Source organism: Hylaeus anthracinus, unplaced genomic scaffold (assembly GCF_026225885.1).
Source record: "Hylaeus anthracinus isolate JK02 unplaced genomic scaffold, UHH_iyHylAnth1.0_haploid 11989, whole genome shotgun sequence".
NCBI classification, from domain to species: Eukaryota; Metazoa; Arthropoda; class Insecta; order Hymenoptera; family Colletidae; genus Hylaeus; species Hylaeus anthracinus.
Window position 1 is genome coordinate 16,324,238 of NW_026534337.1, and position 26,087 is coordinate 16,350,324.

Below are 26,087 nucleotides of genomic sequence, written 5' to 3' on the forward strand. Positions count from 1 at the left end.
ACAACAATTGCAACAACGCCAACAACAAATGCAACAACGCCAACAACAAATGCAACAACGCCAACAACGCCAACAACAAGTGCAACAACGCCAACAACACCAACAACAACGATAGCCCCGTGCACCGCAAGTGGCAGATTCAGAATTCCTGATCCCAATTGTAAACTTTACTATTTTTGTTACGTGGACGGTGCAACCATCGTCCAGTATTACAATCTCACATGTCCGAACAGTCTGCAATTCAATCCACAAACGCAAAAATGTGTCCTGCCTAACACTTTTAATTGCACCGCTGCAGGTGGATAGTGATCATCAATATTAGAAAAGCGTATTATTATCTGGGTACAAATGTACGTCGTTATAACCAAGATGTTTTAAATTAGAAATCGTGATGCTCGAATGTGTTTCAATATAGGATCGATTGTAAGACACTTATCAGTTGTGAATTATTAGCGCAGGTGATGTAGCATCTATTACAACGTAATGAGGAGCTGCCATCGATAGCATTAACATATTTTTATACGTATCAATAAATTGTAGTATGGTTTAGTCAACACATACAGAAGAATTTTAGCTACCACTTTATAAAAAGCAGTTATAATTAAAGTCAACATTAAAGTTTGCTTTATGACTCGAAGTTTATACTTCGACTTTTGCAACCATTGTTTGCACAAAAGCTTTTCTCTTCAAATTTAATTTAACTTCATACAATGTAATTATTGTCCTATCTATTTTGGTTATTGTTTAGAAATGATCAGTATTTTAGAAGAAACTTACAACAAAATATTGCTTCTAGTAATGCTACGATTCAAATTTTTGCCGTAGTTAAAAACTGCAGCGCCTAGGCTAATGAAATAAGTGAGTAAATAGTCAATTATTCGGTAAACTTTCATCTGATAACAATGTTACTTCGCAAGACTACGGTAAATTACCCTTCGAAATCTGTAAACGTGCATATTCAATTGTGATACGATTACCGTTTGAGAACGAAATTTCTTATCGACCATCAATCATGTTCTGTTTCAAGAAAATGCCTTTAGATGGCGCTAGCAAGCAGAAATAAGAACGCTGTCAATGATCGAGGCTAGCGATACGACATCTCGCGATTTTCTGCCGCTATAACGTAACAGTGTTTGTTTCCACGAGTCGCGTAGGCTCGTTGATGATTGACGTTCGCTTCGTGGCCACGTTTCTCGTAGCTGTACGGAAACAGTTCAAAGTTTTACGGTGTGATCGGTGTGTAATGTCGTGTTCCTTCAGATCCTAGTTGTAACAAATCGTGAACAACTGTTCCCTAACTATGAGTGCATACTTGAAATTTACCTTGTGTAAGAGTACTTTGACCGCTGAATTAGTATTCGCAGCTATGTTCAACCTTTACATGCGATAAGCCCGCGTGACATGAATTAACAGTGAAATCGAGTCTTCTCTGTCTTCGATTTGTACGTGATTCGTTTTCATTTAGAAGCCCATGAGTGCTATAATTACGAGACAAGCGTGCATGATAAACATTAAAAACCCTTTGAAGACTCGCACGAGGGGGAAACGCTGTTACTATTCCAAATTCACGTTTCAAAGGTAAGACACGGTTCCGTGATTACGTTAATTACTACTTTCTAATTGCTAATTATTTCCCGTTCACACGGCTCATAATAAGGAGCTGGCCCGGTCTCTATTGTCCGTGGATTTCATTTATGTAAATTATTTAATTCTAATCAATGATGCTTGCGTAAAGCTGTATTTTCTTCAAAAACCCAATAAAAAGTTTGCGATGATTTTGTGTATGGAGTATTCTTTATTCGTAAAATTTATTTCAGAAATTTAGATTTTACGGGATAACTATAGTCGCGGCAGGTATTGTCAATGCATGCACGTTAAATGGTCAATCGATACGCGATATAATGAAAATATGAAAACAATATTTTCTTCTACCGTCGTCAGGATGATGTGGACGCTGCATAATACTGCAGCATGTTCGTGAAATAGGACACCAAATGATCGATTACTTCATTCAAATAGACCTTTCACTGTTCTAATTCGGCAGCGGGGTGCAATAACACGATTCATAGAAAATCATAATGTGCGCAAACGGAATATCAGTCAGTGTCGCAGCTGGATTTTTCGAGCCATTGGACAAGAAATTATTTTGAATTGCTTGAGAGAATTTTATTTTGATTTTGATCATTCATTTTACTAAGATATTTATGTCGACATTGCAAGATGGCTGATAGCATTTCTCCCATATTTTGTTATTCATAATTTATACAGGGTAAGGATGGCGAATATTCTTGAAAAGTCAATTTCTAGACACGCTATATCCGAAACTAGTTCCTGCTGGAAATACAGTATAATTCTGAAAACGATCGCGTTATAGCTTTCGGAATTCCGCATTCTTCACTCTTTCGTAACAGCTGGTACCGTGTAAAAGCACTTGTAAAACTCACTTACTTTGCCTTTCACTAGGGTTATGTTAATCTTACTGATACTTGATCAAACATTCGGCGCGTATCAGGCGTGCATTGTAAAGGAAAGATAAGGCAAAACGTTTAAGCGCCATAACAAAGTTCAAAACGGTCGAAAATGTTTACAGACCATTTTGATAACTCGATGTTTATTTTTGTTTATAACAATGAAATGTCTGAGTGAGTAGACGTTAAGTGAGTCTACGTTAATTAACTTCGGACCATTTTTGGTTATAAGTAATTTCTCCAATACGATATCAAATTTGAAATTTCGTTTTATTCAAAGTAAGAATTTGGATTCATGTTTGTTGAAGTAACAGTTTTATATGCGGCAACTTTGGCAAACGTATTTCAGGATTATGTATTTCTAAAGCGATACGGCGAGAAAAAGGAAGTTTTATTTCAGGGACGGTGATAAACTATTCGTGAACTCAGCAAAAAATTGTTTACTTAACGTTCATTATTGAGGAAAGTAGTAGACTTTAAGAAATAACGAGTGAAGGTTGTTTTTGCGAACACTTCCAGTATGCGGATCAAAATCATAACTGACGATGTGTCAGCCTCTAACAAGCTGGTATAGTCTCGTTCACGGTTGGCCTTAATCAGTCATAATTGTAATCGATTACGTAATCGATCGTTACTGGAATTACTATTACAGATTGCAGTGTCTTATCGTCAATTGTGCGAGTACAATTATAAATATAAAATGTAAATTATAATTAAAAAATTACAATCATAGGTATAAAATGTGACTTTCAATGACCAAATCACAATTATAGACATAAAACGTAAATGTGGCTGACTATATTTACAATTACAATTAAAAGATGTTAAAACCTCGTAATTTAAATTCCGTGCACACACAATATCAGTGGTAGGTAATTTATCACCACGTTAAATCTCAAGGGCACAACGTTTATTAAACGCCTTTCCGAGTCCTTGTCAGTAATTTCCAGTAATTTCTACTATGTAAGTGCGATTATTACATGCAACAAACTTGTCCTGTTAAGCAGTCTTATGCCAAATAATAAATACAGAATGTTAGAAATACGCAATGAAATAACATTTCTACTATTAGATGATATATAATCATTATACAGGGTGTCCCAAAAGTCGGGGAGGAGCCGGAAATGGGGGGTAGCTGAGACGATTCTGAACAACAATTTCCTTTGCAAAAATGTCGGATGGGGCTTCGTTAAGGAGATATTAAAAGAAAAACCAGACCAATCAGAGCGCGCGTAGAACGTTGGAGCGGCCGCGGTAGCGAAGGCTACGCGCTAGGTCGATGCTTTGATGCACGTCGAGTCACTTGTTCGCGTACAAGCGCGGCCGCCAGCGCGTAGCCTTCGCTACCGCGGCCGCTCCAACGGTCTACGCGCGCTCTGATTGGTCGGGGTTTTTGCTTAATATCTCCTTAACGAAGCCCCATCCGACATTTTTGCAAAGGAAATTGTTGTTCAGAATCGTCTCAGCTACCCCCCATTTCCGGCTTCTCCCCGAGTTTTGGGACACCCTGTATATATATATCAATAATACAATATCTGAACTAGAATTGCTATCGATAACATTCTGTAGTTATCAGTGATAAAATACTCGTTATCACTTTATTATCGACAGGTTGGTTTTAACTTAAAGTACTAAGTAATGTAAAAGCAAAGTATATAAATTTATTTGTAACGTTCGTTCGAATACGAATTTGTAAAGATTAGGCAACTTTTTATACATCATTACGCAAAAAAAAAAAATACTAAAAAATAGATTCATTCGATAGTTTCATAGTTTCTTTAAATTCTTGGCTGTAAGCCATCGCAAGGTCGTCTGACGTAGATAGACGACTGATAGACTGATAGACTGAAAAGGATAACATCAACCTCTAACTTATATAAACACTGCCAGACAAAATAACCGAGTGTAACTCGAGAAAGAAACTCTTGGGACCTAACATCCTCTCATAATCAAAAGGGACGTCCAAGTGCTAAGGTCATTGAAATAGGCCAGGTACCCTCGAATGTAAATAATTGCCTTGCCTCGCAACTGACAAGACCGCAATTCCTTTGCAGGAATTCCTCGAAGCGATGAGATAAGCCCTGGACCGACAGGATGGCCCGCCACGAAAGCGAGAGGTCCTTGCATTCCCTGCAATCGATGCATCCAGGCTCCTCGCCTCGTGTAAACAACGGAAACGAGGCTTCCCCGACGAAGTTGGCACCGTCGCCGTCAGCAACATGTACCGACGACAGTACGATCAAGGTCAATGCCGACAGCAGCGTGGATAGCACGGACAGATCTGCAACGGTTACCGTTCCATCACCCACGGTCCCTTCGATATCCTCTCCATGGGATTCCCGTATACCACGGCCCTCGCCTACAGGTCTGCGTCGCTCGGCTAGCGTACGCGTGCGCGGTGAACGGGCTTCCCCACATCAACCACCACCAGCAGTTAGTACCGCGGTCACCGCGGCTCCGGCGAGACAGCATCAACAGCATCGTCGCTTCAACTTTCTGCAACACCAGCAACACCATCACCTGGACCGTCGCATATTCCCCGTCATCACGGAGAATGGAACTGAATCACCGCGACAACGATCCCTCGTGAGTATCATTACACCTGCAACCATTGACAATACATGACATCAACACTATTGTTTACATTCCACTGAAAGTGGAGTAGTAGGTCCACCCCATACGCAATAGATACTATGTTCCATTAGGAGCAAGCTTTTTGATGTACAAGGTGGGAATTAGCTATTTAATATATATATACAATAGGAATAGGCTTTTTGATATGTAAGGTAGGAACTAGCTTTTTGATGAACAATGTAAAACGAGCTTTTTAATATACAAGGTATAGGAATAAACTTTTTGATGTACAATGTAAGGAATATGCTCTTTAATATACAAGATAGAAACAAGCTTTTTGATGTACTTAGGAGGAACAAGCTTTTTAAGGTACATGATAGGAACAACCTTTTCAATGTACAAAATGAAAACATGTTTTTCAATATATAGTCGATCTTATAACTACTTGTATCCTCTATGTGTACTGAAGAAATTTGCAGAATTTTTAAATTAAATGATGGGTTTGATGTTACCAAATGAATGTTTCGTCATACATATGCACTTGAATAAACTTTACACATGTGTGCCTATAATTACAATGAAACATTTACGTAGAAGTCTCTTTCATTATTAATCTTTTTGGGGATAGAATTTTCCCCATCTGGATGTATCATTGATTTCGTGTAGATCGCGGATGCGTGCTAAGAATTTGTGTTTTATCGACTTTGTGTTTCTTGTACGTTCTTGGTAACTGTTATCGAAGAATCCAGTGACAACTGCGTAGAAACATAAGTGTCAGTATTCGTAAAAGATATATTCGTTGTAAAAAACGAGTAAATTTTTCTCATCGATGTTATTGTTTGCCACGTTATCTTTCGTGCGTACAGGTGGAGGGGTGTAACTACCGAGATAAGAGCAAAATATTATTTTGTTGCTCCTACCAATAAGCGCATGGAAGTTATTATTTTGATTCAAAATGTATTCGTTACTTTTACACTTTCAACTTAAACAAAAGTATGGCAGTTCGAAATAATATTTTTTCTTATCTTGAAGGTGACATTATAACCGCCCCGACGGTGTTTACTTTTTTCGATAAATGGTATCTTCAGAATTAAATTTAAAGAACTGGTTGGGATTGAAAGGTTGAATCGTTAATTAAGCAACTTTCCATTTTCTCTTGTTCTAATAAGCTATGCGTGACTATAAAAGATTGCATCAGTGGATATGTGTGCCTTTACAAGGGAAAGAGGCGTTTCGCTTAGCGCAGCAAATTTTAAATTAATTATTACACGTACTTAAGTTCGTGTAATCGAGATGGGCAAGGAAACAAGAGACCCTCTAACCTTTATGCAATTTTGTGCAACACTACAAATTAAAAACCACACCTTCGCTACTTCCAGGTCCTAGTACTACGAGAAGTGTGATTGTAGTCTGTATGAAATGATTCAAAAAATATTTATTTCAATTGTATGAATCTAAAAATGTAACTCTTTGGAGTGTAGCTTTTACAATCTACATTTCTTTAATTTAGTAAAAAAACAGGGATAATTAGAATCGTTAGTTACTATAAACAACCTAAAGAGTTGTTAAATACAAAATGATTATACAGAAGTAAACAGGAGCATATACACATATGTACATTTATGGTATTAAGGTGCGGTACAGCTATATGCTCTTGTTAGTATAACCTCGACCCTTAACCTAATCAAAACACGTTGAAGAATATTTCAACAGACGGACAGATAGTGGAAATAGACCTACTACAAATCCCGACAAACGCAATATTGCTTTAAATTACTTTGTTGCGAAGTTGGAGGCAATGGAAAATAATTATACAATTAAATAAAGAAGACAAATGAATACTTCGTATTATTATATACAATAAAATATAAAATTATACTACATAATAAAATATAAAGTAAATATTTATCCGTCTATTTCGTAAGATTACTCTAATACAAGACTCACATAAAGCGTACAAAATCTTTATCGCAGTTCTGCTTGAAAACTTTTCTCGTATAGATTCTGCAGGCTTCCTCGACTTTAAAGAAGAGTCGGTCTCGTATCTTTCTATTCAATGGGGCCTTTAATTTTGGCTTTCTTTCAACCCAGACCTCCTACTATACCTGCAAGGAAGCTACTGCTTAAGCTTGGGGTAACTCACCCTTAGGTCAGTCAGGTATAAAGACGACGTACAATTTGTTTCTGTTTAAGCCTTTGAAAGCCAATCTTGATACCTGCCACTATTTTTTACACAGTGTTTTAAATGAAAGTATGAAGTTAATAATACTTTATCTGTAACTGTTTAACAATAGTCTTCGTTTTTTACTTATGTTTAATTTTAATCAGCATCCATTAATTTCATTAAAGACCGAGGTACCATAAACGTAACTCGAATTTTTTGTTTCTCATATCTCAAGCGAAGAAATACTCCGTTAGAACGTTTGCAGTATTGTATGTAATAGCTAGTATCCTTAACATGATTCCACAAATAAAAACGATGACGGTTAAGGTCCGATGATTTTGTGGGACAAGTTATTGTACCCGTCACTGCCTATCCAACCGTATTTACGGTTATCGTACGGTGTTATCGATGCAATTTCATTCATACTGATGTACTAAGCTGCTAGTACATAGATCCAAACATGACATTACTGGGTAATCTTTTCTTTTATTTCTTCGATTCTTTGTTTTCCCCTGTATTACTCATATTATTCCACTATTGTGTCTGCCGTCATTAATTTAAAGAAAAAATTAAATCCTATACTAAATTAAATAATTTGTGTAATTAAGTTTTCCCACGAAAATATTGTGTCTATGTACGTAATATTATATCTGTGTATTTTTATATATACTAGCAACAATTTAAAGGTTTCTTGTGTATCCAGAAGGCCATTCAAGGCCATCAATGTGTTTTTTAAATCGAATAGGATATCGTCGTTATTTTAGTATTGTAACTGATAAAAAGATGAATCTAAACATATAATATATTGACCATCAGATGACTGTACATAAAATTATGATTATACAAGAATAACTCCTCACAAGGTCATCTGAAGGTCAACATATCATACATGTTTGAACTTGTCTTGTTATCAGCTGCAATATTACTATAATGTTAATAATATTACTTGTTACTTTCCAGAGCCTTTCATTGACCCCGGTGAGGCCGCGATCTGTACACGCGGCCTCCGCAGGATCATGTTTTGGAATTGCCGATGACAGCGATGCGGAAAGCGTAAAAAGTTACGGAAGTGCCTGCAGTACCGCAAGCGCCTGCGAGCATGCTACCTTCGCCTTCAACGGTACCACATGGTCCGGTAGATCAAGGAAATACGTTGTTCACTGTTCCAATCATAACGGTGACAATGATCAGTACCTTACGCCTACCCAAAGAGCAGCCAGACAAGTTAGAAAGTTCCAGGTAAGACTTTGGTCTCTTTCCAATTTCTATATAGTGTAAAACCATATAAAACAGAAAATTAACATTCTCAACAAAATCGTTTTTTTTTTTTTTTTTTTTTTTCTAGGCTCTACTGAAGGAAGCGCGTAAGGAGATCGAGGAGAAGGATCAGGAGATTTGTCGGTTAACGAAGGAGGTGGTGGAATTAAGATTATACAAAGCATCTCTGAATAGTCCAGATGAGAGGACAGATAGCAGCGATGCTCTCACCGTACGAGAAAATAATCCTTTCTCACCTGAATCCCCGACGAAGGATCTACCAGACGAAGGCACGATTCAGAAAGTCGCGAGTCCAGGTACTCCAGAGAAACGCGTTCCCTCCGATCTTCCTTCCTCTTTGGCGGACTCTGGTCATTTTGAAGACGGATCCATTCACTCGAAAGACTCCGTGTACCTACCAGAGATACAGCCAGAGACCATTAATGTTGCCACAACGTCTAATAAGGTTACCGAAGACAGTACTTCCGAAGCGTACGCCACGTCCACTGAAGAAACCCTGGAGAAAGATGAAGAGAGACGCAAATTAGTGAATCATTATGAAAGCAGGATTGAGGAAATGCACCGCAGACACGTCGACGAACTTCAGGAACTCAAGCAAAAACACAATGACAAGGTATCCATATTTAATGAAATGAACATTTTATTTAACATCTTGACGGATACTGGACGGATCTAAATACCATGACTGAAATATTGTTGTAAATCGATCCACGACTTTGGTTTTGAATTTCAGGTGGAGAGCTTACTCAATCAGTTGGCTGAAGTAAATACACGTTATTGTGAAGTGAGACCAAGCGTTGATGCCGCGGAAACTCGAGCTCATGAATTAGAAGCGGAATTAGAAGCTGTTAAAGCTGAACTCGCTGAGCAAAAGACTTTGTTGAATGAGCAAGAGGAGAGAAATAAACAAATATACCTGAAAATGTATGCCAAAGGCCAAGAAGCTGCACGCATAGAACAAGCTGATAAAGTAATTAACATACATTTTTCTAAAATTTTGAAAGCGTGATAATTTAACCTTTAAAGGATAAAAGAATTTCAAATATAAAAATGCAAATTTCAACCACTGCGTTTCTTAAATTTATAATTCTAACGGAAATCAATATATAAATTTCTTGTACGTAATTTCAGATACTTGAACAAGCGCATCAAACGCCGCCGAAGGTTACTATTGCAGAGCTACTTCAACAACTAACAGTTACACAAGCAGAATTAGAAAATATCAAGGTAAATGTTTCCATTTCTATCTGTCCATTTACATTTTTACATCGCCAATACCACAATAGCGACATTATACACATTGCACATTAAAAAGGAAATTATATAATTCTTTGTGCTTGACATCATTTATGGTTGAAGCTTGACTTTTATGACTATATAAAATAGCATGAAATACTTATTTAACACGATATACTAAAGTGCATTACAATAATCAGAATGATATCAAAATGCATCATTAATTTAAAAGAAAAAAATCGACTTAAATTTACAGCAACGGGACATAAAAAATTACTGTTTATATTGCAGACGGTAATTTGTTTCGTGGTTTCGAGAAATCTGTTTTAACACAAAGACATTTTATATGTTATCTGTAGATGTTGTTCATCTACATGTTGTTTGATGTTGCTTTTTTTTTTAAACATTCCTTTTTCCTTCATTCCATCAGTATTACCATACACATTAACTTTCCTTTCCTCCTATGTGGCATAGTATTTTTTTTTAATTCCACTTCAAATTTTCTTTTGATTGAAGTTTGTACAATTTTTCTACGTTTTTGGAATTTTACGAAGAGAAATGTTGAAAAATGTCAAATTACATAAAATATTTGATATTCACTGTCGCGCATCACTTTCTGTGCGTTTCTGTAGTTCAAGATTCTCTTGTACTAATAATGTGCCACTTTTTTTGGTCGCCGCTCACACTCCAGGACACAAGCTACTCGCCTGAACCTCACATTTCAGCCGATCGTAGCCAAAGTTTATTAAGTGCTCAAGAGGCTGTTTCTCTCTGGGTCCTTGGCACACGTAAGGTCTGTATTTCTGCTGGACTGCCAAGCGATGCAATTCTTACCCACTGTTTCTTAAGCATCTGCGTTATATTTGTTCACATAGAGAATGCACAAACATCTTTAAACTCCTTCTCCTTTCTTCTTTCTTTTCTCTTTCCGCCTTTTACAGATTCGCAAGATTTGCAAGACACTGTACGTATTTTTATTGTCTCTCAGGAGTACTGTTTGTTGTGCAGAATGTCTATATTTCTGTATGCCCAATTAAAGAACAGAGATATTTTATATAGTTGTGGGTTTTGCAAATTTTATTCTTTACGTAAGCCTTCTGCTTTTATTTACATGTTTATTATATAGTTAATGTTGATATTGTTCCCAGTATTATCATTCTTACGTTTTTGTAATTCTATTGATATTTTTAAACAACAAGTTTTTTTTATGTATTTATATATAATATTGCTTCAATTTGTTTCTATAAAAACTATTCTCTTATAAGTTAAATATTAGAGAGATTTTTCACTATATTGTATAGTATATGTATTCTGTTTTGCAAGCATGAATATAAATATCAAATAAATGTGTAAATACAGCTGTTAGTTAGTAGGTCAATTATTTCATTTTTATACATAACGTTATACATTAAAAACTCTTTATAGCACCTTAATCTTTCTAAAGTTAATTTTTCTTCTTACTATTTTAATTACTTATATATTTGTATTATTAACAAACATACTGTTCTGAATTCATCTACATTGATTCGATTTTTTTTATAATTAAAAACATTTATATCTAACATATACTGTAACAATACTCCTATCCATCATGAAATGTGTAGATTTATACCGTCATAAAGTAGTTTTCATACTGATTATAATTTAGTTAAGCAAATAATAAAGTTATACATTTTTGAATAATAAAAATGTTTTATCAACATCATATAATAAACTAGACAATTTTAATATTTATTAAAACTAATAACAATAGAGGCAGGAATTGGATCTACGTGTTACCATTTATTAATTATATTCTGAAAACGTTATCACAAAAGAATTAATTTATTTTAAAATGCTTCGCCACAGCGATCGCATGCCGATTATCAAGCACAAACGTAGTTGTGATTCTTATGATTACGCATTATTATTAAATTTGGGGAAATCATCCTGTACACTTGGAAGAAACAGCCTCTTATTATCCTTTGGTTGATGTAAGTTTGCATGTGCTTAAGCATTACATGCTTACACCATTGCATACAAAGAAAACATTAGCGATAGTATTAGATCTAGAGAACTATGAATTACTCTTACATTGGTACAAACACTTTTTCTAAATAAATTCTTATAAAATTTATTTTTCTCATATTTATTGGTGTGATTAAAAAAAGTAATAAATGATTCACATTTTTTTTTTAATTTCGTTTTATAATTATATCATATCTGGATCTAATGTTCAAGAAATCACTACTAAGGAATGTAAATAATTGAAAATGCAACACACAAGGTACAAAGGAAAAGGACTTGTTATTTATAAATTATTAACAAATGTAATTTGTTCAATAGGCAATGTATCGCCGTATTATAGAAGCAAGAAGTAATCAGGGTGCCCTTGATCCAGAGATCACTTTGCAGTTCCTAAAATCGGCAATCTACTATTTCCTAACTGACAAAGAAAATCATCATGGTCATCTAAACGCTATCGAAAGCATTCTGGGGTTCACAGAGGCTGAAAAGCACAATATCGATAAAATACATCGATCAGCAAGAAAGTAATACATTGTACAGCCTTTTAAATAATAAATTTCATTGCAGGTAGACATATGGGTTGAAAGTCAGTGCAAAAATATCTGATCAGGTACGAACTGTAAATTATTTGTTTCTATTAACAAACATAACAGTGTATAATATTGCTACATATTCACTTTTATAATTGAAATTTTAAAGTCTTAATGTAGAATGCTTTTAATGAGCTTGTATATTGTATTTATATGTTTTGATAATTTAACTTTCAGTTAATATATTTTTTTCAAAAATTTTTCTTTTCATAATTTCATAATCTCTCTTATAATTCCTAAACTAAAAAAAGTAATATAAATATGAAAATATAATGCTGAATGTAATTTAATCCTTTGCATTGAAATTTTCAGATTATTAATTGATATATGCAAAATATATGTATAGTGATAATTTTTATTCTATAAAATAATCATGTTATGAGTACAGAGAATATACAGCATAGTTAGGGCATTGTACAGGTAAACAGAGATTATATGAAACAGTATTCAAAAATCTTTTATTAAAGAAAATGTATATACACATACATGTACATGAATACTTATATCTAATATTAAATTTATTAATTATAACGTGTAAATTATATAACATGGTATGATAAACATTGTACTGATACACAAGTACAGAATGTTATAAATGTTTAATATATTAAACATTGGAAAGGAAATACGTAATTGTATAAAATAAATATAATTTGTAGTATTTCAATGCAGAAGACTAAATATATTTGCATGTTATAAGAAAATTAAAATGTCATACATGTGATTCACTGTCGCATGAATTATTTGTTTAACTTATCTTTAAATACCATGAATATACATTAATTAATTTCAATATACATATGTCTATCTATTGTGAAATATATAAATATTAAATTATATCAGTCTGGTAATATGGCGTCCAGATAAGGAAACAATTTGGAGACTGACGGAAATATCTTGCCTTTTTATCCACTTGTTATATCAAGTTAGATAAACGTTATGAGAGAGTATTATAAAGAAACTATTTGCGGACGTCAAAAGGAAAAGTTTAAGAGCACATTTCTTATATACCTGTTACGAATCTGTTTCATGTGTCTTAAAGTTATTCACTATATTTATCATTAGGTTAAAACCAAAGATACACTTAAATAGTCAAAAATTATGAAACGTAAACTACAAACTGCAAAGAAAAAACATTTCTGCTTTGCTTCGTCCAGTCGCTAATAAGAACTATCCCAAACACTAGGGACTAAATTAAAGTTCTAGTATATAAGAGTTAATCTCATATGTATTTTAAATTTCATTAGAGCTATACTTTCAAATAATATCGGGGGTATCGGAAAATAATTTCATTGCCCTACCTAACAAAAAATTGCATACATATGTATATGTATATAAAAACTATTAAGGAAGAAGGGGAAATGTTCATATTATCAGAATCAATTGTGATAGTTATCTATCACAAAATAGAGGAAACAAATCTTTGAAATCAAGAATTACTCACATACTAGCAACTGGAAATAAAGAATATCCTCTTCAATTTCATTTACAGCAACCTCAATAAAGTTTTATTGCGAGTAACGTCTTTAGACACGCTTCCATATTGAATGCTTCTTCGCACCATTTTAATAATAATGATTACTCTCGTTATTTCCGGTTTTTTTCATTTTCTCAAACTTCAGTGTTACACTCATTGAAAATAAATATTTTTGGATATCCCTTTTTCCTCGATAGTCTTCGTGGATGAACAATTTATTCAATGATGTACTACATTTTTATAACTTTCAACATGATATATAAATAGCATTTAATTACTGGATAATTTTGATATTTGTGTATATGACTTATAGTAAGTACAACTAAACGTTGTACGTACCATTGTTGATCAATGTGAAGTTATTAAATTTATTTGTAATACTAATACAGTATTATAAAAGACTTTTGACTATGTAAGTACTTATACATATAGTCAAAGTAAAAAACCATGTTGTATTCTCTGGCTATATAGTTGCACAAATCTTGAAAAATACTGTACACAGAAAAAGTAACATCGGTAAATATTAAACCTGGATGTACAGGTTTTTTTTCTGATACCCTAACTAGCTATTCGTATTAAAAACTTGTAAAAAAATAAATTATAGAACGAGATTTAGGGCTAGGACGAATATGCAGTTTCGCTTCGTATTTTTGAATGCGTATTTAGAATGTATCTATAATAGAAATGTGAACACTTTTAACAATATATTTTATGCATATCACAAATGATACAAAAATTGTGAAGTATTATTTTAAAGAAAAAAATGTAATGTTCACATTTCTAATTCAAGATCTTTAATGTAAAAAAATACGTGTAACTATTACTATAAAGTTCCTTTTCTGTAATGTAGAAAACTAGGCCTAATATCAGGGTTAGGCAGATTTTATTTTGAATAAAGAATAAATATTTAAAAAAAATAATAATAATAAATGACCTACTATGGACAATTGAATTTGTATTCTTTATTCAGACTAAAATTTACCCAACTCTGCTTAATATTTAAATTAATATACCCAACAAAAATTAAGTTTCTATATTTATTATTCATACACAATACTGTATGCAAAGAAGATTATTTAAAAAAAAAAAGAAGCAAGTCAAATGTGGAAAGTAACAGAATCACATATATTGACGAACAGACAGGGCCTTTTGCATTTCTACCTACTGTACTATATACTACTATAACCATGTTTTTTGTATAAAAAAAAAAGCCGTTGTGATAATTAGTAAGCTAACTATTATAATAAAAACAGTGCAATGAATCTTCAGTTTATGGTATTAGGTTGTAAAATAATTCTATATTATCTTCTTTGCGAAAACGTGACTTTTATCAATGTTTTACGTTCTAATAATTAAGTATAAATAAAATCTGTGAGATTCTAACATGTTGCTAAATTAATATGTTTCCTAACTAATCTTACTTGTTGAAATACAGATTGTTTTAGTGTTATATATTTAAATGTAACAGCCAAAAACAGGGTAAGGTACTATGGATAATTTATTAAACAACTGATAATTTACTTTCAGATTTTTTATGGAAGAATTGTATAATACAAAGTATGTGTATTACTTCTTTCCAGCTATAATAATACCATCATATTTCTGCTGGAACCATTTCATTGCATCTTCTTTGGTAAGCCTGTGTTGGAAACCGACTTTTCCAGTTTTTCTCCTTCTATGAGCTACGTTAAAACCTACATAAAGAATACTCATATAAGTTACACATAAAATATTGTTTGCTAATGTATGAATATAATTGTTTTACTAATAGTTATTTGTTGCATCAATTAAGTAACACACCCAGTATAAGAAGTGGGCATGGGTTGCAAATATGAAGCATTTCCTTTAGCACATGTTTCATAAACCAATAGACATAACATAATACAAGAATATCTATGATACCATATAAATGTGCATGTTTCATTTCTTCATACTATAATAAAATGTAAAGTAAAACTATACTAACCGGGGCGTCCAAGTACAACATAGAAATCCAAACCATAAATACCAATGCTGGGATCATATTTGATTCCTAAGTCAATGTGTTCTTGAATACCAAAACCAAAGTTTCCAGTACCAGAGAAATTCTCTTTCCTCAATTCGTATTCTCGAACCTTTAATAAAAGCATAACTTTGAATTTGTAAATACAAAAATATAATTACAATCAGAATATACATAATAAATAATCAAAACTACCTTCAATCCACGTTCCAGAATCTCTTCTGCTTTAGCACCTCGAACTGTGCAATGTACCGCAATTTTTTCATTACGACGAATACCAAAGGAACGAACAGTGTATCTTGCTTTAGAAAAGACAGGTTGCTGTCCAGTTAGTTGTTCCAATACCTACAACAATTCAAAAGTAAATAATAGAAATATTATCTTATTTTAATAGTAGGATTAATTATCGATAATATTTAGAAAACTTACCTTTGCAGCACGAGTAAGCCTATCACCAGATTCCCCTACACAAATGTTTAAACAAAGTTTACGAATGTGAACTTCTCGCATGACATTCTTGGATGCATCTTTAGGCTCTTTCCTCGCCTTTTTCTCGGTCTTCCCGACCTTTTTCTCCACTTTCTTTACATCCTGTAACAGAATCGTATTTATCAACACGAAAAACTCTTTCACAAACTGTATAAATATAATAGAACATCAATATATGTTATGCTTGCGCGGTACACGCCATTCGTTAACCTCATCTGTCATGTTAAAAATTATAGAAGTAAATGTACGCAAACGAAAAAGAATTTCATCAATGTTAAATCAGCTGCTACAAATTTCTTGTGGTTTATCAAAAATTTTATTTTTACGTCCGATGTCGCTGATAGTTAAGGATTCAGAAAACGGTTTTTCAGATAATAACTGAACACTCACCGCCATGATGAAGAGAAAAGAACGTGACCGAGATGCACTCTACCGATGTACATTTAAAATACAAACATCACCAGGCTTGCCAAATCAATGTAAGAAAATTTAATATATTACCATTTTATAGCTATGAAAATAAAGCCCAAAAGAATAATGCTCGAAATAGAAGTATCAATTTGGATTTCGAATTAAAGCAACAAACTTATTCATTTAATTTTTGTTATGATTTATTTAACTTATTTTATTTTTATTGAAGGAAATGCCATCTAGTGGTGAACACAACGAACTATTTTTCGGACTACGATCAGCGCCTCTATCAGGAAAACGTCCAAGTTTGTCATGAAATAGTTACTACTCTTGATGGTAGATGGCGCCACTGCAATGTATTTAGCGACAATGGGTAACATAATACATAGTTTTTTTCTTCTATGTCAGATGGTGGTACCAATCTATTCCCAAGAAAATACTGTTTGTAACATACCAAGGAAGTTATTAGTGAACATAATAATACAGATACACTATACAATAGACTATGTAAATATTATGAAACATTTTTTATTTAAAAACGTAACAAAATAGTTTGACTGTCTTATATATAACATCTTAACAATGGACATATATATGAAGATTATTTTACACGTGTACATGTACATAGAAAACTGATGTTGATTCGTAGATATTTACAATTACACTACTACATGCGATACATGGAATATTACATTAGTTTAAATGTCAGTAGTATGTACTTTTGATTGACTCAAACTGCTTTCTTTTTTTTATTGGTTTTCCGTTTTTTTGTACTTTTGACAGACTTACTGTCATTACAACTATCATAAGAAAAAATATGCAGGGAATCTTGTGGCCTGCCAGGATTATATACTGGATTATCACCTTTTAAAGTAACACGTTCCCCTGAAAAAATAAAAATACTTTCTTGAAAAATACTCCTTGAGAAGATGAGAACTTCCATATCCTTACCTGTCCAATAATTTAATAGAGGTATAATTCTCCTGCCTTTCGAACTTCTACCAATATTTATTGTATCTACTGTATCGTTCAATTCTTCCGCAGTGCACTTCTCATTTTGTAACAATTCCCACGTTTTACAGAATAACTCAATATTTAAGGGACACCCATTACGACATTTGACTAACAACTGTTTTGGTACCACTACAACCACAATAATGATTAATTTTGAATTATTTGAATTATTTACGAGATACATGAGTATAATGTTTTAATTCCTACCATGCTTCGCATCATTCAAGTTACCAACTAGTTCATAAAATTCATGATGTATTGTCTCGACTAATTTTGGTGATATTCTGCGAAGCACAGGATCTGTTCTGAATTTCCTTTGGAGAATATAACCAGACTCGCTATATAAATAAAGTAATATATTACATATCGAATTAAAGAGACATAAAATTCACCTTAATACTTACTTCATTAAATTACCCTCAAAAATTAAATTCATATCCAATTTCTTTATTACCAATGGTACCCAAGAAGATAATAACTTAGTTTTATTTGTATCTGCATTATTACTCTGGTTATCTTTAAGAATTCTTGAATTCTGTGCTAATTTTCTGGAAGTTGTGAAATCCATGCAATCCAATTGAACTTTAATATTTTCTTTGTGATCTTTTTTAATACTTGACAATGCTGATTTAAAATTTCTTTTAGTATCAGTTTTTTTAAGAGAGGAACCTTTCTGAATTAAACCTTGAGTTTTCTTATTCAGTTTCTTCATATTTTTGTTTTCATTCTGAATTACATCTGCTTTTAAATTTTGTGCAAACAGTTTCAAATCACTATTTACAGCATCTGTAATAGGTATTGAACTAATTATAACAGGTTTTGACATTTTGTTAACATCTTTCTCCGAACGAGATAAGAGTTCTGTATGCTGTTTGTAGGATATACGATTTTGGTGCTGAAAATTCATGTCTCTGCTACTCTCTTCAGAAGTTTTCATATGAGAATATGCTTCTACTGTTTGTTTTCTATTTTCTGCACTTCTATTAATTTCACATTTATTATCTTTGATTTTACCAAATGTATCAAAAGACTTCAAGTTTTTTCGTATAAAACGTTCCTGCGTTTTATACGTATTTTTATCTTTCATACAAGCGTTTGTTCCATTTGATTGTTCTCCTTCACTTACATCAAATTTGGTGTGCTTGTTTATGATACTTCCAACATTTGCATTAATACATTTTGTAAATTTCGTAGATGGTTTTTCATCCTCTACGATACTAATGCTGGAGTCATAATGATTCGCGCCATTAATTTTTTCAGATCTTTGCATTGTATCAGGACATTTAACCGAAGGTACACTTAACGTATTTTTATTGTCCACATTATACATTTGATGAATAACCTTTTTTTTTCGTTTATGTTTAAAAGTCTCTATTAATAATGCATTCCGTTTAAGTATCCGTGCTACTGGTATCTTAGGAACTCCAGCATAAATCTCACTTTCACCATCAGAACTACTGCTATTACTAGTTTCGACTCTCGCAAAAGTTCTCGTCTTTCGTAACGAATCATTACAGTCAGAATTTTGTATGTTATCAGTAATTAGACAATTATCTCTCCCCAACTTAATACCATTTTGTAAAACAAAAGATTCTGATGGGCAATAACCATTTATTCTATTCTTTTGTGTCTGTTCTACACATTTGTTTTGTCCTACTACTGAATTATTTACATTGAATTCATTGTCAGTAACTGATTCATTTATTATGATATAATATAAACGATCAAGTAATTGATTAACTTTACTGAGACACGATTCAGGACAATTCTTGTTTGCTAATTTATGTATAATATGATCTAATTTCTCCTTCAATTTATTTGTTTCATTTTCAGAATAAAAACAAATTGAAGCTACATTTCTTTGTTTAGTATTTTCTTTATCATAATTGTCTGTCTGTGTCTGTAAGACATTCAAAGTACTTGCTTGAGATGGATGCGATTCTTCTAAGGATTCTGAATTTGATATACTATTCTCAGTACTTTTTGGGTCTACAAATGTGGTGTCTGTTATGTCGCTTCTTAAATCATCATCACTATCCATGATGGGGGTAGGCCAGCGAAAAGTTGATTTGCATCCTTGTTGTACAAATGTTCCCCAAATGTCACAAACATTTTCCCAGTCATGGGGAAATCCATCATAAAATTTACTCCTGATATAATCTGGTAATTCTGTGAAATAATTACTTGTTTTTAAATATTGAAATATAAACAGACAAAAAAACTTTCAGATATATAAAATATAATTATAACTATTTACCATACTCATTGTCAATGATATGTCCTTTTAAGTAGTATAACTGCTTACAAGTAGATTGGACAATGGTAGTTGTCAATCGCCTTATAATAGGTTTACTTTGAGCAATTATCTCACTACAACAGAAAAACAAAATTAGAATGATTGTAAAATGTATGTAATGTAAAGATGTATGCTCAATTATGTAGATTTACTGATTTATTGTTCCTTTAATAATCAATTGACTTTGTTTATTTAACAAGACTTTCCATTGAGTAAAAATCTTAACTTCCTTATCTTGAACACTATCAGGAACAATCTGTAAGGAATCAAATTTAATTAAAATTTGAGAATGATCAATCAGTGAGCAATCAGAGTGATGTCGATATAGAATATACCCTACCGAATAGATACAATTACCTTTGTTATACGTGCCATTTAAGTTGCTCATTCACAATATTTACACAAAATCAATGTATTTGTTAATTCTTTTCATATTCCTGATCATTTATTTGTATTATCCATTTATAAATTCGATAATGTATAGAGTATACACTCTAAAGATAAACTGACCAATTTTATTTACTGAAGATGGTCCATCTAGCGCTAGAAGTAGAAACTATTCCACTACAAACTTGGGCATTATGTCGCCCGAGAGCACTACTCATCATTCCTGATCCGTTCGATTTATTTATCATTAGATGGATATCCATTTAAACAAAAATTTTGTTTATTAGTAAATTAATTAATCTAATTTGAAATTAAATTTAGCTCAATAACAATAAAAGCCCAAGTTCGTAGTAAAATTTTATCGACACTAGGTAAAGGGGTAATGCAATTTAAAAAAATGAAACGAATCATTTTATTTATTTTCCGAATACATCGTTTACAATAAAATACAATATGTGTATATATATATTTTTCCAAGATTTAATATTTTATATACGTAACCTGAATATGATATAGAGTCAGGGTTTAACACAGTTCGACACGTTTCATTAATTTGAACTTAAATAAGGTATCTATAGAAAAATGTAGAGTTGAAAATTTTCAGTGCACCGTGAAATGTTTACTATTAGTGCGATTCATTTTTGGAACATTCGTTAATGTAACATTACTGTAAAATAACACTTACACGTGTAAGATGAAAATACAATTGACACATCTTTTCATTTTTCTTAAGATCAGTGATTAGATTCTTGATATAGCAGATAAAAACATATCGAGAAGAAACATTTAGACATTTACATGTAGAATAAACATGTACAGATTTTTATTCGACGATTAATAATTGAGATTTTCATACAAATACAATGTCTTATACGAATACTTCGTGCCTTGGTTGTAAAAAATGAGTAATCCTAGGAACTTAGTTTTCGTAGTATCTACATAACAGTTTGAGAAATGGCTTTTATTACACCATTGTAACTTATAAGATGCATCTATCTGTGTTATAAAAACAGGAGAAACGAGATTTCTACTACTTCATCGTAGTTTTCAAAACATTTGAAAAATAAACGCTTCGTTGTAATACAGTTTGTAATTTACTGTAAAATATACGTTTAATCTGTGCGTACCTACTGTATAAAAATAACAATCGGTCTTTATAATCTTAAGGACTCTATTAAATTTTTGTTTGCTTGTAACATTAAAATTTGAACGATATTAACAAATTATTAGCAAGTTTTTAATTATTTCTTTCTATTTATTCTATTAACATCTGTTCTTATAAAATCAAAATTTAGATAATTTCACTATAAACAAACAAGATACCAGAGATATGGTACATGTATATGTATACCGAGACACATTATGATATTAAGAAATGTCATGCGTTAAAGGATTAAAAATAAATAACGATATTAGCGTAGTTCTTAGTGAGTACATACATGCAAATTGTGCGATACTCGACTTATACGTTTCAAATGTTATTAGGTTACTATTTGTTCACGTTACAAAATTTATACGTATATTCGAATTTTATAATTATTTCGTGGAATTCGAACAGATCCGTTGCAACGTTATAAATTTTATAGAACGAAACAAATGCTGGAACTAAGCACCGAAACAAATATAGTTTGAGTATTTAACAATGACGATTATAGAACGAAATAATTTTTTAACGTAATTCTAATGATTTGGCTGGAGAAATCCTGTTCATCCGTTTATAATTGGACCGTCGCCCCATAGAGACCTGAAATTTCATTTAGGCACGAACTGTTATCATCTTTCACATCCTCTATTGCATTCTTTCAAATCCTTTTTCTAACGCGTCTAGTCCTTGCGTCTAGTTTTTCTACAGTCCTAAAACATACACCCTTCCCCTTTGCCATACAACATTCTCCATTGGATAAGTAATGAACAATTACCCCTTTGGCATTAACGTTCTGCAATCTACTTGTAATGATTTCGTACAAAATACAAATTTTGATTATGATTACTTTCACATGAAAGTGAAGTTAAACGCATTATTTATCAAAACAACTGATTTTTATCGTTATTAAACGCGAATAGTGTTTGATATATGCAACTAACGTAAAATAATGTGACGTTCGCATATCGACCGTCCAAACCGTGGATATATCTTCACAGATATAATGTTGCGTCATGCATTTCATTCGAAACGTAAAAATGATAAATCACATGCATTGTTGACTTAACTAAAAGAGAGCTAACTAAACGCACCGAAGAATCTGCATCTTTCACTGAATAGGATCGTTCGATCTTATCGAGTCGTTTTTTTTTTATAATTACACACAAAAAAAAAAAAGAACAACATACATATTTCTACTAAAATTTGTCGTGATACCTTCGCGATCGCGCGAAACTGTACATTCTCGATATCTCATCCCATGATACCCACCATAGCGATTTTAATGCCTGTTCGAATTACTATTTTCCTTGATATCTCAAACAGTCAAGAGTCAAGAATTAAAAAGAAAAAACAGTCTTGTTATTAATAAAGGGTAGATACTGAGATCATTTCCAAGATTGTTCGTTAATATCAAGATGAATTGTTTCTAGTGGAACAGCCGATGAACATTGTTGTTCGTAAACAGAATAATGCCGCTCTTCCGAGCGATGCAGATTTCTCTCATTGTTGGATCGGAATTTTTTGCGAGCAACGCGAACTCTAAGCAACCTGCTCGTACTTGGCTTTGTTGATGTTGTTGGCTAAGCAACATGCTAAGAAGACGCCTATAAACGGGAAGAAGGCTACGCCGATTGCTGTTCCAGCGACCAGACCGAGGTTGTCATTTATCAAGTCCAAGGCGCGGGTGTAACAGCCCTGAAAATTAAAATTAAAATTATATACAAGGTGTTTCAATATATGACGGACCTTTATCGAGGATCAAGTCTTCGGACTAGTACGAATCGCAAAGTCCTTTACCATTTTGCGATCGGTGGCTTTGCTATCGAGATATAAATATTTGAAATTCACAGGTCAGCACGGACGGCGGCGCATGCGCGAACGGACAATCGAGATTCAAACATCGCGCGCCGCAAGTCGCATTGGTGAATTTGAATTGCTTATATCTCGATAGCGAAGTATCAGATCGTACAATGGTAAAGGACTTTTTGTGTATAATAAAATTGTTTGCTTCGTCTTAAAAAAATGCGAACTTTGAAATTACCTGAGTATAAATGTCATCCGTTTCGTTGACGTTACAGGTTTTCCTTGATACTTTGCAGCAAGATAGTGGAATTGCCATCTGCGGGTACAATTCCAGCCAATCGGTGTAAGATTTGTGTCCACAACATTCCAACTGTAATTGAGAGCGTGTCGTAGACTACAGTTGTAGACGACTTGTACTATTGCAATAATTGCTTCCATACACGAGATATTTTAATGAAGGAAATTGATTTTAATATTATAGTTTGATTAGATATGTTAGTTTAGATATCAAGTATAAATTGAATATTGCATTTGTATAATATTACGAATGCTTATTTATTGAATTATGCTTTAATTGTATAATATTATGAAATGGCTTACTGTAGCCTGCATGGAGTCGATGTGATCACGTTTTATATCATTCCGTCCATATTCAGCCATACTTTCGTTCAGACCCAGGTAAAATTTGTCTCTCAAACAGGTACGATTAGCATAAACCGATGCACCAACCCCTAGCTCCAATAATGCGACGACAGCCAAGAACGCGCCATACTGTAAATCGAATTTCTTTGATGTTCTCTAGAAGCTACTTATTTTATTAAATAAAAAAAAAGTACTAAGCTTTTCTGGCCACGTGAATATGAAATTATAAGCGGGGAAAAATTGGTTGCATACAAGCGGCGATTACTGTTTATACTATTTATTGTGTTATACAAATGAATAAATACTTACCAGATGCAGAAGTGCTGGATGACCGCGAGTCGTGCAACAGCAAGCGAGCATTACTGCCAAAGACAGAAATAATCCGAAACCTCCTAGCGCTATCAAGGCCGCCCAGACGCCGTCCATGCTTATGTCAACGTAATGTTGAAGTTGAATTTCTATCCAAAGGACGGTGCATACGATTAGTACACCAGACGCCTGAAAAACAAATTATTCAAATCATACAAAATTTAATTTTAAGTAATAGTAGTACCTCCGTACGTGCTGACAAAAACTCCTGATGAGTGTTATAAAAGCAGCTTTTAGCACAACCGATAACATGATATCGATTATATTTGGTTTGTTTACGAATATTAGTTTTACTTTAAGAGTGAAAATCCCTTTTTTCATTGATTCTAATTAATAAATATCTAAGGAATAGATATCTAGATCACATAAGGGGGCACTCTCTTTTTAACCGACTCCAAAAAGGACGAGGTTACTCAATTCGATATGTATATATTTTTTTTTTCTGGGTCGAGTCAAAATTTATTTTCATGTATTCTTCCTGAACAAGCTCTCTAAAATATTTCTAAAAAAAAAACTGTACTTAAAAAACTATATATAGTTTATCTGTAGCTACCTAGGTATCTAAATAAATAAATAAAAGAAAAAAAAGAGAACAATCTGCTCTCGCTGGTTTCTATATTACAAACCGATTACGTCATCGTGGACGAATTAATTGTTTAAGAAAAAGATATACGAGGTTTCGTCAGTAGCATGACACGACTACGCTATAACGCATCGTGCAACAGTTGGGTGGAACTGTCGCACCAGGAAACAGGATTTCTCGGGTCTACGTGTCAAGGGTGGTTTAATACAGGAGATGGAACGTCTTCTTACCCAGAAGACGACGTTGAACAGCATCAGCAGGGTCTTCATGCAGGCCATAGTGCCCACCGTGTCCAAACGCTTGGTCATCCTCTTTCTCTTACGGTTTCTGACCGTCTACCTGGCCCTGTCGATCGCGGACGATCACCAGATGAAATTTTTGGGAAGTGCTACGCACTACTTCCCCGTAACAAGTGAGAGGACGATCGATTTGCAGCGAGATTGCACGAGCTTACGTGTTTGCGTGCATGGCTTGCCCCACCAGCTCGGTGCATGCGCGCTGTAGGAGTTCCCTGGTCCTGATACTAGTTCTTTGTTAATATAAAAGAACGCAATCCCGACGTTGTTGACTTTGAAAAAAACGTATTTCAGCCGGGGTAATTGACAGCCGGTGCTTGGCAAATTCAATTCTCCCTGGAGGGAGAACATTCTCCGCAACTGCAGAGACGGTGCTGAATGAAATTCTCGGGGTAGGATCGTCTGAACAATTTGTATTTAGAGAATTGGGACGATTTGTGGATTTTTAATTTTTTTTTTTTTAAATTTCAATATTGGGTTTTGTTAATTCTAAGAGGATCTAATTGTAAGTACATATCAGTTATGGTAAGAATAGTGGACTAAAGTAAATTAGATTTCACGTTAGCTCGAAACGATTAAGTAACCAATATTATGTAACCGAAAACTATTATTTTGTGTGTTGCGGGTAAATGCGCTTTGAATGATTCTTTTGTAATTGAAAGGAATCTTATTTACTATGTTTATCTTTTTGTATAAAAATGGTCTAACTTAACAAAGTGCGTTGTCTATATAACGGCGTTTAAGCACTCCTCTTAAAAATTGACAGTTTATTTATTATATAATATATTTAATAGATTTTATCAAGATTATCTCAAGTTAAAAATGATGGTTGATGTCAACACAACAAAATGAAATAT

At 33.2% G+C, this 26,087-nt stretch overlaps 5 protein-coding genes across 8 annotated transcripts in view; 2 read left to right on the plus strand and 3 right to left on the minus strand.

Moving 5' to 3' along the window:
• LOC128888260 (integumentary mucin C.1-like) overlaps nucleotides 1-435 on the plus strand; it is an 857-nt gene extending 422 nt beyond the window's left edge. Inside the window, exon 1 of the mRNA XM_054144986.1 lies at nucleotides 1-435. This exon is cut by the window's left edge and continues 422 nt beyond it. Coding sequence (XP_054000961.1) covers nucleotides 1-306 — 306 coding nt within the window. The 3' untranslated portion in view covers nucleotides 307-435.
• Nucleotides 436-857: 422 nt separating this feature from the next.
• Nucleotides 858-12,877, plus strand: LOC128888259 (protein quick-to-court). Of its 2 annotated transcripts, XM_054144984.1 has the most exons (8): nucleotides 858-1,578; nucleotides 4,523-5,054; nucleotides 8,167-8,445; nucleotides 8,552-9,097; nucleotides 9,218-9,454; nucleotides 9,616-9,711; nucleotides 10,412-10,513; nucleotides 12,046-12,877. In XM_054144984.1, exons 2-8 carry the CDS (start codon nucleotides 4,563-4,565, stop codon nucleotides 12,253-12,255), a joined length of 1,962 nt encoding a protein of 653 aa, XP_054000959.1. In that variant the 5' UTR covers nucleotides 858-1,578; nucleotides 4,523-4,562; the 3' UTR covers nucleotides 12,256-12,877. The 2 variants fall into 2 exon arrangements, with proteins under 2 accessions (XP_054000959.1, XP_054000960.1); XM_054144985.1 differs by lacking the exon at nucleotides 10,412-10,513 and having other exon boundaries at nucleotides 862-1,578.
• Nucleotides 12,878-15,291: 2,414 nt separating this feature from the next.
• LOC128888252 (60S ribosomal protein L11) lies at nucleotides 15,292-16,807 on the minus strand. Of its 2 annotated transcripts, none has more exons than XM_054144972.1 (5): nucleotides 16,676-16,807; nucleotides 16,226-16,387; nucleotides 15,992-16,141; nucleotides 15,761-15,908; nucleotides 15,292-15,488 (listed from the first exon to the last, which is right to left on the minus strand). In XM_054144972.1, exons 1-5 carry the CDS (start codon nucleotides 16,679-16,681, stop codon nucleotides 15,361-15,363), a joined length of 594 nt encoding a protein of 197 aa, XP_054000947.1. In that variant the 5' UTR covers nucleotides 16,682-16,807; the 3' UTR covers nucleotides 15,292-15,360. The 2 variants fall into 2 exon arrangements, with proteins under 2 accessions (XP_054000947.1, XP_054000946.1); XM_054144971.1 differs by lacking the exon at nucleotides 16,676-16,807 and adding an exon at nucleotides 16,496-16,637.
• Nucleotides 16,808-17,189: 382 nt separating this feature from the next.
• On the minus strand, nucleotides 17,190-20,521 carry LOC128888251 (uncharacterized). The gene is made up of 8 exons (XM_054144970.1): nucleotides 20,364-20,521; nucleotides 20,159-20,262; nucleotides 19,968-20,080; nucleotides 18,115-19,879; nucleotides 17,918-18,048; nucleotides 17,648-17,839; nucleotides 17,386-17,581; nucleotides 17,190-17,311 (listed from the first exon to the last, which is right to left on the minus strand). The coding sequence occupies exons 1-7, from the start codon at nucleotides 20,379-20,381 to the stop codon at nucleotides 17,427-17,429; spliced, it is 2,478 nt and encodes an 825-aa protein (XP_054000945.1). The 5' UTR covers nucleotides 20,382-20,521; the 3' UTR covers nucleotides 17,190-17,311; nucleotides 17,386-17,426.
• A 673-nt stretch (nucleotides 20,522-21,194) lies between these two features.
• Nucleotides 21,195-25,740, minus strand: LOC128888257 (tetraspanin-7-like). 2 transcript variants are annotated; one of them, XM_054144980.1, is made up of 6 exons: nucleotides 25,165-25,740; nucleotides 24,292-24,480; nucleotides 23,941-24,111; nucleotides 23,579-23,710; nucleotides 23,096-23,232; nucleotides 21,195-22,137 (listed from the first exon to the last, which is right to left on the minus strand). In XM_054144980.1, exons 1-6 carry the CDS (start codon nucleotides 25,240-25,242, stop codon nucleotides 22,101-22,103), a joined length of 744 nt encoding a protein of 247 aa, XP_054000955.1. In that variant the 5' UTR covers nucleotides 25,243-25,740; the 3' UTR covers nucleotides 21,195-22,100. The 2 variants fall into 2 exon arrangements, with proteins under 2 accessions (XP_054000955.1, XP_054000956.1); XM_054144981.1 differs by having other exon boundaries at nucleotides 21,195-22,928; nucleotides 23,008-23,232.
• Nucleotides 25,741-26,087: the final 347 nt, after the last annotated feature.